General features: G+C 45.7%; 1 protein-coding gene across 1 annotated transcript in view; it reads right to left on the reverse strand.

Moving 5' to 3' along the window:
- Positions 1–13,902, reverse strand: part of CD207 (CD207 molecule) — a 50,526-nt gene that overhangs the window by 17,584 nt on the left and 19,040 nt on the right. The window contains exon 2 of the mRNA XM_045446395.1: positions 10,715–10,858. Coding sequence (XP_045302351.1) covers positions 10,715–10,858 — 144 coding nt within the window. The remainder of the gene's footprint in view (positions 1–10,714; positions 10,859–13,902) is intronic.

A 13,902-nucleotide genomic window follows, 5' to 3' on the forward strand; every position in this document is an offset into this window, starting at 1 on the left:
TAAAGGTTACACTTCACAGTACATAACAATCTCTGAAGTCCAGACATCCTAAAAGATTCCTTTGTTATACGAAAACAGAACAGGATTATCCCCTTTCAACAAGTCTTCCCACTGGCAGGAGAGTAAAACTGGTGCTCTTTGTGGATTTTCTCAATACACCTCTTTATCAGGACATACTTTAAATAGTCTGTTTCCCTATATTTGCGGGGGGGGGGGGGGCGCATGGATATTTTTCTCCTGAAGTTTCTAAGATCTTTTTCATGAACACCATGCTCAAGGTTAAACCTACTCTCAAGATTAAGTCCGTTAGTCCAGGAGAAGAGAAAAGTCCTGAGAAACTTCAGTATCGAAAAAAAAAAAAAAAAAAGGTAGAAGACAATTTTAAACAAATGTAATATGCAGCAGTGTGCTCAAAGATGTTTAAAACTGGCTCTCCAGTTCTAGAGGGGAAACCCTGATTTGTAATATTTGCCATTGTCATTGTGTAAATATTTCCACTGTGGCCATCAAGTAACCAACACAATGTCACCGAAAGCAGAGTTGAGAAGAGATGCAAATGATAGGCTCTTGAGAGCCTGTAAGGGCCAATTCCAGCACACCACTAAGGGACAAGTAATGTTTTCCTCCTGCGGCCCAATCTATCCAATTATGTGGTTTTCTCCAGCCTTGCACTCCAGGAAGGAGAGGAGGAAATTCAGCTGTAGGTCTGGGACAAGAGGACAGGAGTACTATTAAATGCTATCAGGGAGACCCAGAGAGGGGAAAGATATAAAGACCCAGAGAAGGAGTGAGCCCCCATTCCTTTTGGGGATCCTCCATTCTGAGTATTTACTTGTCCATTTCCACCAACAATGTGCTACTGCCTGCGTTAAGTTCTCTCTGTAAATTCCAGAATGAACTGTTCCTCTTCCCTGGCCACAAGAGGCCTGATTGTCCCCCAGGACCACAACTCCCAGATGTGGGCATGGCTCCCTTGCCTGGGTATGGCCTATAGTTACCTTCTGGGGAGTGGGTGACTTGACAAGCGAATCCCCTGGCTGCTGGGTACTTTCCCTGGAGCAAGAACCACGAGGATCGGGGCGCCTGGGTGGCGCAGTCGGTTAAGCGTCCGGCTTCAGCCAGGTCACGATCTCGCGGTCCGTGAGTTCGAGCCCCGCGTCAGGCTCTGGGCTGATGGCTCAGAGCCTGGAGCCTGTTTCTGATTCTGTGTCTCCCTCTCTCTCTGCCCCTCCCCCGTTCATGCTCTGTCTCTCTCTGTCCCAAAAATGAATAAACGTTGAAAAAAAAATTTAAAAAAAAAAAAAAAAAAAAAAAAAGAACCACGAGGACCACAAAGGCCTGGTGTTTCGTCACCAGAAAAATGGGTGGAGGGGGAAGGCTGCATGTCTACAAAGAACAAAAACCCTTTCCATGGGTATAGCAGCTCCAGGCACCTGGACATCCTAGAGACATTTTCCAGGTATGTGGGAAGAAATTAGATGCATAATGGGATTGGCAGTCTCTTGTTTCAAAGGATTCTCATTACCCTGAAAATTAAAAATCTATCATCTTCAACAAAACCCTTCAGGATCTGGCACCTGTCTCACTCCACATTCCCATCTCTCACCACTCCTTTTCATGGGATTTATTCACATTTGGAAATATTCCAAGCCTGTTTCTTCCTCAGGTCCTTTGAACTTGGAAATGCATGTATTTGTGTGTGTGTACATATACATTTTTTTTTTTTTTTTTTTTTTTTTTGCTGAACCATTTGAAAGTAAATTGTAGCACTGAGGCATTATTTGATATTTCCACATTTACCCTGAAAACAAAGACATTCTCCTCCACAATCATAATACCATTACCACATCCAAGGAATATAATGTGGCTGCAATATCTAAACTATATATAAACATCTAAAAAAAAACAAAGTCCCTTAGAGCTGGTGGGGGAAGTTCCTGACTCTAGGATCCAATTAAAGTTTGCACACTGCATTTTATTGTCATGGTCCTGTAGTTTCCTGTAACCTGGAACAGCCTCACCACCTCACCATCACTCACACACACATACATTTTTTTTTTAAGTTTATTTATTTTGAAAGAGAGGGGGCAGGACCAGCAGGGGAGGGGCAGAGAGAGAGGGACACAGAGGATCCGAAGCAGGCTCTGTGCTGACAGCAGACAGCCTGATATGGGGCTCGAACTCATGAACCATGAGATCATGACCTCAGTCAAAATCAAGAGTTGGATACTTGATTAAGTTGGATACTTAACCAACTGAGCCACCCAGCTATCCCACACACCTCTTTTTATCATTCATGACATTGATATTTTGGAGAGTCCAGGCCAGTTGCTTGTAGACTGTCCTCAATTCTAGATTTGTCTGATTGTTTCTTCATGATTAGACTCACATTATGATTTTCTTTTTAAAACAAACTGTTAGTGCAGCTTGACCCCCACCCCCCCCCTTGTAGGTGGGGCAGTGGGTGGTGACTGAGCTGGGGAGCCAGCAGGTGTGCACCAACCGTGGCCAAGCCTGGCCTCCAGGTGTTCCCTGGTCTCCACAGCCCTGCTGCTGCTCAGATCCTGAGGCTTCCCAAGTTGGAACCATAGCGAGGAAATTTCCAGCCAAGGGCTATGTAGCCAAGTGTTTGTTGTTTTCTGAAAGCAGTATCTGAACCCCTGTGGCAAACATGTCTTGATGGAGGACATAGAAACCAAGAAGCAGAGTGCCTGGCTGGCTCAGTTGGTGGAACATGCAACTCTTGATGTCCAGGTCATGGGTTCAAGTCCCACATTGGGCACAGAGCTTACTTGAAAGAAAGAAAAAAAGAAAGAAAGGAACCAGGAAGCAACTTTGTCCATAAGCCTGTGTCATAGGGACCCCTGACCAAGACGACAATGACCAACTAGGTAGAAAGGCTGTTTCCTGCCACTGTGGCACTCAGTGCATATCCCAGAGGTCTCCATTGTGAGACCACAGAAACAGACACATCACACACCTGTGATACCAATCATACCCACTTAGTGTAAGGAGGAATGATGCCTGTACTATGTGAACTCTGAGAACAGAGGCTGGGTCCAAACCTCCTGTGATGCCCTGGGACTCCTCTAGTGGTGTCTTTAAAGCCATCCAAGAATTTGACTTGCCTAGTGGAAAACTAAAGTGGTCAAATGAAGAGTTCTACTTCTGGCCAAGGTGGAATAATAGGAGAAGAAGAGACAGCATTCAGGAAACAATGATCTTTAAGACACTGGTTATCAGGCAATGCAAGACATGATCCCTGAGATGAAGGAAACAAGTGAGGGGAGCCCTACAGTTGCCCCAGCTTGTATCTTCAGAGCTTCCACAGCATATAAAGAACAGGCAGAGTCCAGCACACTCCCTGAATTGAGGGGAAAGAGCTGAGAGTCCAAGGAGATGGAGGACACAGGACAGAGCCCCCAAGAGGAGAGCTGCACAGATACCTCCTCAACTCCAGAGACCTGCAGAGGGTCCCCTTGAGTATCCAGTAGAGTACTGACTGTGCATCTGGCCATTAAACACAGATCGTGTCACTGCAGAGCTCACTCCTCATTAATCAACAGGAAGAGCATAACATTAGCAACTTAGGCAACAACAGATGTTGGCGAGGATGTGGAGAAAGAGGATCTCTTGCACTGCTGGTGGGAATGCAAGCTGGTGCAGCTACTCTGGAAAACAGTATGGAGGTTCCTCAAAAAATTAAGAATAGAACTACCCTAGGACCAGCAGTTGCACTACTAGGTATTTATCCAAGGGATACAGGTGTGCTGTTTTGAAGGGGCACGTGCACCCCCATGTTTATAGCAGCACTATCAACAATAGGCAAAGTGTGGAAAGAGCCCAAATGTCCATTGATGGATGAATGGATAAAGAAGATGTGGTATATATATACAATGGAGTATTACTCAGCAATCAAAAAGAATGAAATCTTGCCATGTGCGACTACGTGGATGGAACTGGAGGGTATTATGCTAAGCAAAATTAGAGAAAGACAAATATGTGACTTCACTCATATGAGGACTTTAAAATACAAAACAGATGGACCTAAGGGAAAGGAAGCAAAAATAATATAAAAACAGGGAAGGGGACAAAACGTAAGACACTCTTAAATATGGAAAACAGAGGGTTACTGGAGGGGTTGTGGGAGGGGGCATGGGCTAAATGGGTAAGGGCCATTAAGGAATCTACTCCTGAAATCATTGTTGCACTATATGCTAACCAACTTGGATGTAAATTTTAAAGAAACATTAATTAATTAATTAATTAAAAATATAAAGAAAAAAAAAACAAAACAAAACAGAAGAGCAGAGGATCCCATTCCTGAATGCCCTGCCTCTGCGGGCTCCTTTCCTGTTATCACAATTACACCCATGCTTTCTCCTTCAGTGGCCCATAGATGGCGCCATTACCTTTGACTGGCTTTACAGAATTACTCTAGGCTAAGGCTTCATGTTTTTACTATGTGTGTCAATCTGGTCTTCCTTGAAATTTTGCAGGACTGCATGATAGTTATATTGGAATCCTGGCCTTCCAGGGAACAGGACTGCACTATAGTTATATTAGGATCCTGGCCTTCCAGGGATTCCAGACTCCCTTAATAAATGTAGCAAGCAATACTAGTAATCCCATTCCTATCCCTCACTCCCTGGGCCAGGACCCACGAGGCTTCAGTAAATGTATAAAGTGGCCAGATTCTTTGAACAGAGAGAGACAGGTGATGGCTTTATGGAAGACAGACAACTGCAGGCCTTGTCCCCAAGGAGCAAGACACGGACAAAAGTCTTGGTCTTCAGAAACCAGCCAAACTGGAGGCGGTCTCTGTCCTACCAGCTGTGGCTGTTAAATACACCAAGCACTGACAGAATCAGTTCCAAAGGTCTAGAACATTTAGAAATGCCAGGTTCCCATTGTGAGGAGATCCTCAGCAAACAGGAGACAGGCAGCAGAGGGACTCCGTATCCCTGTTCCACCAAAGCTGTTCTTGCCAAGGGCAAGAAGACCTCCACACAAAAGAAAGACACCTGGACAGTAAATGCCTCCCGATGTGATGCAAGCACCACTCATGAGGTTCAGCTGTCCCAAACAGAAAAAAAGAAAAATCACACCTGAATCTGATAATCCTCCCAATCTAATTGCCAGGGAATAGAGCAACATGGTAAAAGACACCAGAGGGGCCAGCAAAATTCAGAGTGAAAGACTCTTAAGGATACATGGACTAGCTTTTACATGCACACGCACGCACGTGCGTGCACACACACACGCACCAAGTTGAACAGTCACAGATTTTAAAAGCTCAAAAAAATGTGTCACACAGACGCAATGTATAATTGGATGCTGACGGAAACAAGCTACCTGTGAAAAGACACATGAGATAATGTAGAAAATATGAACAATGACTAGATATTGGTAATGTAAGAATCAGTACTAATTTGTAGGTATAATTACTGTGGTCTTTCTAAAGAGCTCTTCTGGGGCGCCTGGGTGGCGCAGTCGGTTAAGCGTCCGGCTTCAGCCAGGTCACGATCTCGCGGTCCGTGAGTTCGAGCCCCGCGTCAGGCTCTGGGCTGATGGCTCAGAGCCTGGAGCCTGTTTCCGATTCTGTGTCTCCCTCTCTCTCTGCCCCTCCCCCGTTCATGCTGTGTCTCTCTCTGTCCCAAAAATAAATAAACGTTGAAAAAAAAATTAAAAAAAAAAAAAAAAGAGCTCTTCTTAGACACACTTAAGTATTTACAATAAAAATGGTATAATAGGGGTGTCTGGGTGGCTCAGTTGGTTGAACATCTGACTTCAGCTCAGGTCATGATCTCATGGTTCGTGGGGCTTGCCCCATGTCAGGCTTTGCACTGACAGGGCAGAGCCTGCTTCAGATTCTCTGTCTCCCTCTCTCTCTGCCCCTCTCCTGCTCATGTTCTCTCTCTCAGAAATAAACATTAAAAATGATAGAATATCTGGGATTTGCTTTAAGGCAATTTGAGGGAGGGGCGCCTGGGTGGCTCAGGCGGTTAGGTGTCCGACTTCGGCTCAGGTCATGATTTCACAGTTTGTGAGTTCGAGCCCCTGTCAGGCTCTGTGCTGGCAGCCTGGAGTCTGCTTCAGATTCTGTGTCTCCCTCTCCCTCTGTTCCTCCCCTGCTCTCACTCTCTCAAAAATAAATAAAGATTAAAAAAAAAAACTTTTAAGACAATTTGAGGGAGAACAATAGGGAGTTAGATCAAGTAAGATTGGTCAGCTCTTGAAGCTGTGTAATCGGTATATGGCAATCATTATATTAGTCTCTCTACTTTTGTATTTGCTTTAAAATGCATAAGGCTAAAAAAGGAGAGAGTGCCTAGCAAAGTGTATCAGGTAGCCAGAGTCAACCAATCAGAGTTGAGATTATGGATCAGCTTCTCTGCTCAACTATGGGCTGGGTAATCCTGGGAAAGAGGCTGTGAACCAGGAAAGAACCCAGAGGTCTTAAAGGTGAATCTGTTCTGATAGGGTCAGAAGCTTGATCCTTAGAACCTGGCCATTTTGACAGAATCAATCTTTCTTCTTCTTTCCTTCCTTCTTTCCTTCCTTCCTTCCTTCCTTCCTTCCTTCCTTCCTTCCTTCCTTCCTTCCTTCCTTCCTTTCTGTCATTCCTTCCTTCCTTCCTTCCTTCCTTCCTTCCTTCCTTCCTTCCTTCCTTCCTTCCTTCCTTCCGTGTCTTTTTGTTGCTGTTATTGTTCTCCCTCAATCGCTGGTAAAATTCTTTCATGAAAATTGCAACTTCCTTCAGATGTAATTAGAGGGACTAAGGGAAGTTGGGCCTGCTTACCAAATGTTGAGACCCCCACTCTCATGCCCAGCCCTCTTCTCTCACTGGCCCCCAACCTGCTGGCAACCTGGCCTTTCCCTCCGAGCAGTGGACTGGGAGAAACTTCTCTGGGGTATCCAACCAGCCCAGGAGAAGAATCTTCATGGCAATGAAATTGACAGTTTTTCTGAAGGTTTTAAGAGGAATTTTAAAGGATTGGCAGTTTGAGGTTGGATTATTTCAAAGTACATAGAAAACTAAACAAATAAGAAAGAGAAAACAATTATTAAAAAAAACAGTAGTGCAGAAAGTATACTGTGAATAATAACATTTACGTATTCATACTAATATAAATACTGAATTGATGTGCCAAATGCTACTTATTGGTTTGCAGTCCCCATTTCCATTCCTGCTTTGTTCTCCCCTATATCACAGTGGGTGGATGGCTTGAAACCACATTTCAGACTTGCATAAAGCTTCAGATCTGATTGTAATTTCAGATTTGGTTGTTTTAGCTTGACCTAGCAACAACCTAGAAGTGCGATGCAGTCCCCCACTAGGGATGATGAATTTGTACATTTATTCCTGTAATTCCATCAGTTTTTGCTTTCTTGATAGAAGCTATGTTAAGCGCATGTTTAGAATTCTTATACCTTCTTGGTGAATTTGTCATTACCTAGTGTCCCTCACCATCCATAATGATGCTTTTTGCCTTAAAGTCCCATTGGTAGGATATTATTATGGCCACACCAGCTATTTATTTGTTTGCCTGATATATCTTTTTCCATCTCAGCTTTTTTGTGTCTTTATGCATTAGGTGTGTCTGTTTTAACAAACATAGAGCTAGGTTTGTTTATCTTCCTTTTTGGGTTCTTTCTCCAAAAGTGTTTTCAGTGCAGCTCATTCTACAGCACACACTGAGAAAAATGTTCACTGTGCCCCCCTCCTCTTTGAATGGCAATCTGCCTGGATATAAAATTCCAATTTCAAAAGTCTTTCCCTTTAATATTTAAAAACAAATTTTTATAACATTTATGTATTTTTGAGAGACAGAGAGAGACAGAGCGTGAGTGGGGGAGAGACAGAGAGAGAGGGAGACACAGAATCTGAAGCAGGCTCCAGGCTCTGAGCCATCAGCACAGAGCCCAACACGGGGCTCGAACTCACAAACTGTGAGATCATGACCTGAGCCGAAGTCAGACGCTTAACCAACCGAGCCACCCAGGCGCCCCTCTCTTTAATATTTTAGAAGTGCTTCGTGATTGTTGTTTACATCCACCGCTACTATTGAAAACTCTGAGGTCAACCTGACCTAAGTGGAAGTGACCTGCTCCTACTCTCTGGTAGCTTTTAGAATTTTCTCTTTGTCTTTGATATTCTTAAGTTTCATTATAACATATCTAGGAGTGAACTTTTTCCTCATCTCTCCTGTTTGGTACCATGTAAACCCTTTCCATTCAAGGTTGTTCATCTCTTTAACATTTCAACAAATTTCTGTTATTTCTCCAAAGGTGTCCTCTTCTGCATAGTTAATTTTCTCTCTTTCTAGGACTCCTGTTATCTGGATCCTGGCACTTATACTTCTCCTGTCATACCTCTTGTAATCTAAGTTTCCTTATTATTTGTTCTTCACTGCTTCCTTCTGTGAGACTTCTCTAATTTGATCTTCCAACTCACTGTTGATTAATTGTGCCTCCTCCATTATAATTTACCCCATCTATTGTGTTCTTTATTTTGACTATTGCTCACATTTAATATTTCTCCTGCTTTTTTATAATTCCTTGTTTTATATTATATTACTAATAACTTCCCCATCTCCTTACATATATGTATTGTGCTTATTTTAAATTATTGGCCCATCTATTCTAATATCTCAAAAGATACATATTGTCTCATTTGTTATTTGTTATTGTCTCACATTGCTATCTTTTGAGATACTTGTTCTCCTCAGGTGCCTAGTTATTTTGGCTTATGAAATCATATTCTCCACGAAATTCCAACCACTCTGGTAGTGAGTTTAGGGAAAGAACTGAAGTTCAAACCCTAGTCCTTGTCAGCCCTATGAGCACAAAAAAGAAGGGAGAAGATGAGCCTAAGATGAGCCTAAGATGAGCACTAGAGCCATGAGTAATCACACCTGTGTGCTATCACCCCACTAGGCAACTTCTGAAGTCAAGACTTCAATTTCAGACCCCATGGAGAAGCAGCACTGGGTGGTGGTGGTTCTCCTAGGTTATGACCCACCAGCCCTGGGAGTGTAGAGGAGGAAAAGTAGAGAATAAATGCACGAGACCAGTCAGTTCCCACTGATTTTCCCAACTACCCCAGCAAGGCCTGTTTTCCACTCTAATAGTACCCCATGGATACCTATCCAAGCTTAATGGGCCATTTGCACATATTAAGGAAGGACATGATGGTTTTCCCAAAGCAATGGAGTAGGCACAGGGCAAATAAAAATTAAAATACTATTCTGCCCCAAATTAAACTGAAACCTCCACCTCTTTGTGGCTTTTTAATGCCAGGGTTTGGGGGAATCGTTCCAGGTACACCTCAAAAATCACAGGCTCCTATTCTCTGCTTCAGTGGAATTGCTTCCAGTGTTCAGCCAGTGAGCTCAAAGAAGCTCTTCACATACTGATAAGGAACCATTGTCAAAATATAAGTGAACAAGCAGGGTAGAGACCAGTGCAATATACTGCCGTTTGTGTAGAGATGGTGGCTTTTGTGGGTGTGTGTGCTTTTACTAGTATACGTACAGAATATCCCTGGAAGGTTACACAAGAAACTAAAACTACTGAATGCCTCTGTGGAGGGTATCTGAGTGATGAGGGATGGCAGTAGGGAATTTAAGCTGTTAACACCTTTTTGTGTTATTTTATTTTAAAACATATTTTTAAGTTAACAAATATCTCAAATACGCACACGAATTACCTTCAGGTTCCAGGGTTCTCTCCCAGCCTGTGACTCTAATGTCTAGGTGGGTACAACACTGCCCATGTCAGCCTATTGGAATCCTCCCCATTTTCACAAGCCATCAAAAAACGCCACTTCCGGGGAGCCTGGGTGGCTCAGTCGGTTAAGCGTCCGATTTCGGCTCAGGTCATGATCTCACAGTCCGTGAGTTCGAGCCCCGCGTCAGGCTCTGTGCTGACAGCTCAGAGCCTGGAGCCTGCTTCGGATTCTGTGTCTCCCTCTCTCTCTGATCCTCCCCCCGTTCATGCTCTGTGTCTCTCTGTCTCAAAAATAAATAAACGTTAAAAATTTAAAAAAAACAACAAAACGCCACTTCCTTCATTAAGCCCTCTCTGAACACCACAGCAAGAAGATATTCTCTCCTCTGAACTCTCAGCCCATGTTGGGGACAACCATCTTTATGTCCTGATTACTTTCTATGACACAATTTCATTATTTGTGTACCTATCATATCTCCCCTGCTCATTCATTTGGCCTTGAGGAATGCTACTTTGTTGAAATGGGTCCAGTATCCAAACACCAGATTCCCAGTGGCATCCTCCAGGCTCATTTTTAGACAATTCTAATTCACACACAAGCCACACACTTGCCCTTATGAATGTCCCCTAGTAGCCAGTGTCCTGAACAGGGGTCCACCACATCCTAGGCCAGTGGCCTGAGGAGCACCAGGATCCCACATTCAGACAGGTGGATGAATTAATGGCCATAGGCCATTTCCTCCAACTTTACATATACGACAAAACTGAGCCACAGAAACCAACAATCCAAGGTGGCCAGATTTAGAGATGAGAGCAACAGCCTCTGACTCTCTTCTGTGACTGTTTTCCTGGAAAACAGTCCTCAGTCAGGGAAGTCCCTTCCACAGGACAGAAGAGGAGGCTAGGAAAGGCCTGTTCTCTTAATCTTTAAGGGGACCCACTTTCCCCAACATATTTGGTATTCTTGTTGTCATGTTTTTACCTGTTTGGTTAAAGATAACGATTGTCCTCTTGCTTAAGTTGGCAAACACAGTAAAGAACTGTCGCCCCGTGGTCTGAAAGGATCTAATCTCCTGCCACCTGTCAAGATGTAAGACGGGAAGCTCAGGAAAGAGACAAGTGTGACCTGGAACAAAGCAGACACAAATGCACACATCAGAACTGCTCCCCCTCCCCAATCTCTCTTCCCAGGGCCCTTTTGCACAAGAAAGTTCCACCTGGTGGGCTTTTAGGGTCTATAATGCTTGTGCAGGTGCAACCTTTTGGTGACCTCTGACCTTCACGGTACCAGGCTTGTGCTTTACACTGCAGTTATTCTCATATTGTCACTCTGTGTTAGTTGCTCCTATGTCTGTTTCCCCTACCGGACACCGAAAATGGAGACACTGAGGGGAGGAGGGCGGTGACGTCAGGCCACAGAGCAGCCTGGGGTGGGGGCTGCCATTGTTCACTACAGCAATGTGGGGGTATTCGTCATCCTGGTACCGTCAAAACTCAGGAAGGACTTCAGAAACCAATACAGGACGCCTCTGTGGCCCCGACCACAGCTCTCTGGGCTCCGGGTCTGGTCTTAAGGGGGCCCACGGTCCCGCCCCATTCCTACCCCAGAGGGGTGCAGAGGGACCGGGGTTAGGGAGAGCAGACTCCAGCACCTGGAGCAGACAGGTAAACCAGAGAAATGACACCCGCGACTAGCGTCTCGGGCCTTGTCCCCCCCACTCCGGACCTCCACCCCTATCCTGGACCTGCACGGGCAGGATCGGAGAATCAAGAGGGCGGGCGCCCGTCACCCAGGGCGCATGCGCAGAGTGGGCGGAACGAGGCGAAGCCCCATCGTCGCTTAAGCTCGAAACCAGCAGGGGGCGACACGAGGACGCCTCCCTTCTTGCAGCCGGGGAGCTAATGACTTCGCCGCTGGCGGGTGGGCTGGCACCGGACTGGGGGCTCGGGAAGAGAAGAGAAGCGGCCAGCCTCCAGGTAAAATTAACGGAAAGATAGGACGTGGCAGTAGAGAGCATGCCTGGTGCGCCCCAAGTCGTCCCTGATACCCCGGACTTAATACTTACATGCTCGCCCCACCATGTGTGTGGTGCAGTAGTGGAGTCTCAGGCTTTGGCCTGAGACGGAAAGACTTTCAGCCTCACCGTTTACTGTGTAATTTGGGGCAAGTTATCGAGCCTGACTGAGCCTTGGCTTTCCTATCTATTAAATGGGGTAGTAGACCCTACCTCATTGGTTCATTATCACAAGCACACAAGCAAGTGCTTAATAAATGTTAATCCTTATCAGCCCTTTTCTTATTACATCACTATTGTCTGTCTGTGCATCTCCCTCCTCCCCTGGTATCCCCGCCCCCCCATAGAAGCTGATGCTGTGAGCTCCCCTGGACAGATAATGTGAGTCAGTCATCATGGTATTACCAGTGCACAGCACCAGCCCCTATAAAAAATAAAAATAAAAATAAATAACTGCCCAGGGAGCCAGGGAGAAGACAAGGAACTGAGTTGGGATGAAATTGTGAGGGCTCCACACAGGCACCTACAGAGCCCCTGCTCAAACATCCCTCCAAATCAGACCCTCAGACTCCAGCCCCATGGAGCCGAAAGGCTTTGCTCTATCCCAGCAGCCTGACCTCCCTGCCATGTGGAAGGATGGGCTGTTCCCTCCTCAAGCCCCCAGTGGTCCATCTAGCGCATCTTGGGTGTTGAGTCCACCTGAGAGAGCTTTGCCTGAGCCTGGGTCTCTACCCACTTATATCTCTGGCTCTGTCTGACTCTGTCTGTGCTATGTCTGTCACTGGGGCCGTAGAACAGAAAGGAAGATGAGGGAACACCACCTCTTTCTAGTTCCTGCCTCAACTGTCAGAAGTTGGTATATATAATTAGCCCTCCTCAACTCTCTCCCCAGAAAACAGCTGGAAGCTCAGCCCTTACCCCAACCTGTAGCCTGTGAAAATTCTTCTCTTCTGTTCACTGCACAGCCCCACTCAGGCTCAGCCCAAAGAGATAAGGAGTAGAATCTCCCCCAGAGAGCCTGGGCTGCCCTCCTTGAGGGACTGCTGGGAAGCAAGACATGTCCTATTCTGGAAGAGATGGCTGGTGAGAGAGAGGTCCTGGGGACCCTCCACTGGACAGTTTCCTTGGGGGGCCTGAGGCCAGGGAGCCCTGGGCTGTTTTCTTCCTTGTGACCCAAAGATAAGTCCACCTGTATAACCCATGCAGCACCCTTGTGAAAATTAGCTCAGGCTGGTTTTCATTCCCCATCTGGCCCACATTCCCATCTGGGCCACAACCTGCCCAAACTACATGAAAGAAAACTACATCCTGCTAGTCCCTATGGAGAGTAGAAACTCAGACTGTGAATAAGTCTGTGATCAGGCAGATGTCCACTTGTCTGCTCCTATACTCCAGGACCATGGTAGAGGCAGTGACTGTTCTTATGAGAACATAATGCTTCTTACTCCCATCAGGGGACCCACAATTCCCCGTGTCTCCCTCCAAAGCCTGACTCTGAAACTGATAGAGTCTATAGGGTAGCTTCAAAAAGCTGTGCCTCCTGCCCCATTGTCTAGCATATCCTAGCCAAGATGGCTGACTACTCCTCTGTGCTCAGCTCTGTCTCCTGAGGACAGTCCTCACTGCCTAACTACACCTGCAATGCTCTTTGTATATATCTAAAACCAGGAGCACCTGTCAATGATGCCTTCTTTCTTCCCAAACTCTTATCTCTGACTGAGTCCCTGGTCCTCACTACCGACTTGAGAACCCTGTTATGTGTCCTCAAATGTGCATTCTAAATTAAAGATACCACTTCTATGACTTTACCTAAAGAAATTCTGCCACAAGGGCACCTGGGTGAAGTTGAGGGTCCAATTTCAGCTCAGGTTATTATCTAGCGGTTTATGGGTTTGAGTCCCACGTTGGGCTCTGTGCTGACAGCTCAGAGCCTCAAACCTGCTTCAGATTCTGTGTCTCCCTCTCTCTCTGCACCTCTCCCACTTGTTCTCTCTCTCTCTCGCTCGCTCGCTCTCGCTCTCTCTCAAGAATAAATAAACATTTTTTTTTTAAAAGAAATTCTGGGGCGCCTGGGTGGCGCAGTCGGTTAAGCGTCCGACTTCAGCCAGGTCACGATCTCGCGGTCCGTGAGTTCGAGCCCCGCGTCAGGCTCTGG

The sequence above is a fragment of the Leopardus geoffroyi genome, chromosome A3 (genome assembly GCF_018350155.1).
Source record: "Leopardus geoffroyi isolate Oge1 chromosome A3, O.geoffroyi_Oge1_pat1.0, whole genome shotgun sequence".
In the NCBI taxonomy this organism is placed as follows: Eukaryota; Metazoa; Chordata; class Mammalia; order Carnivora; family Felidae; genus Leopardus; species Leopardus geoffroyi.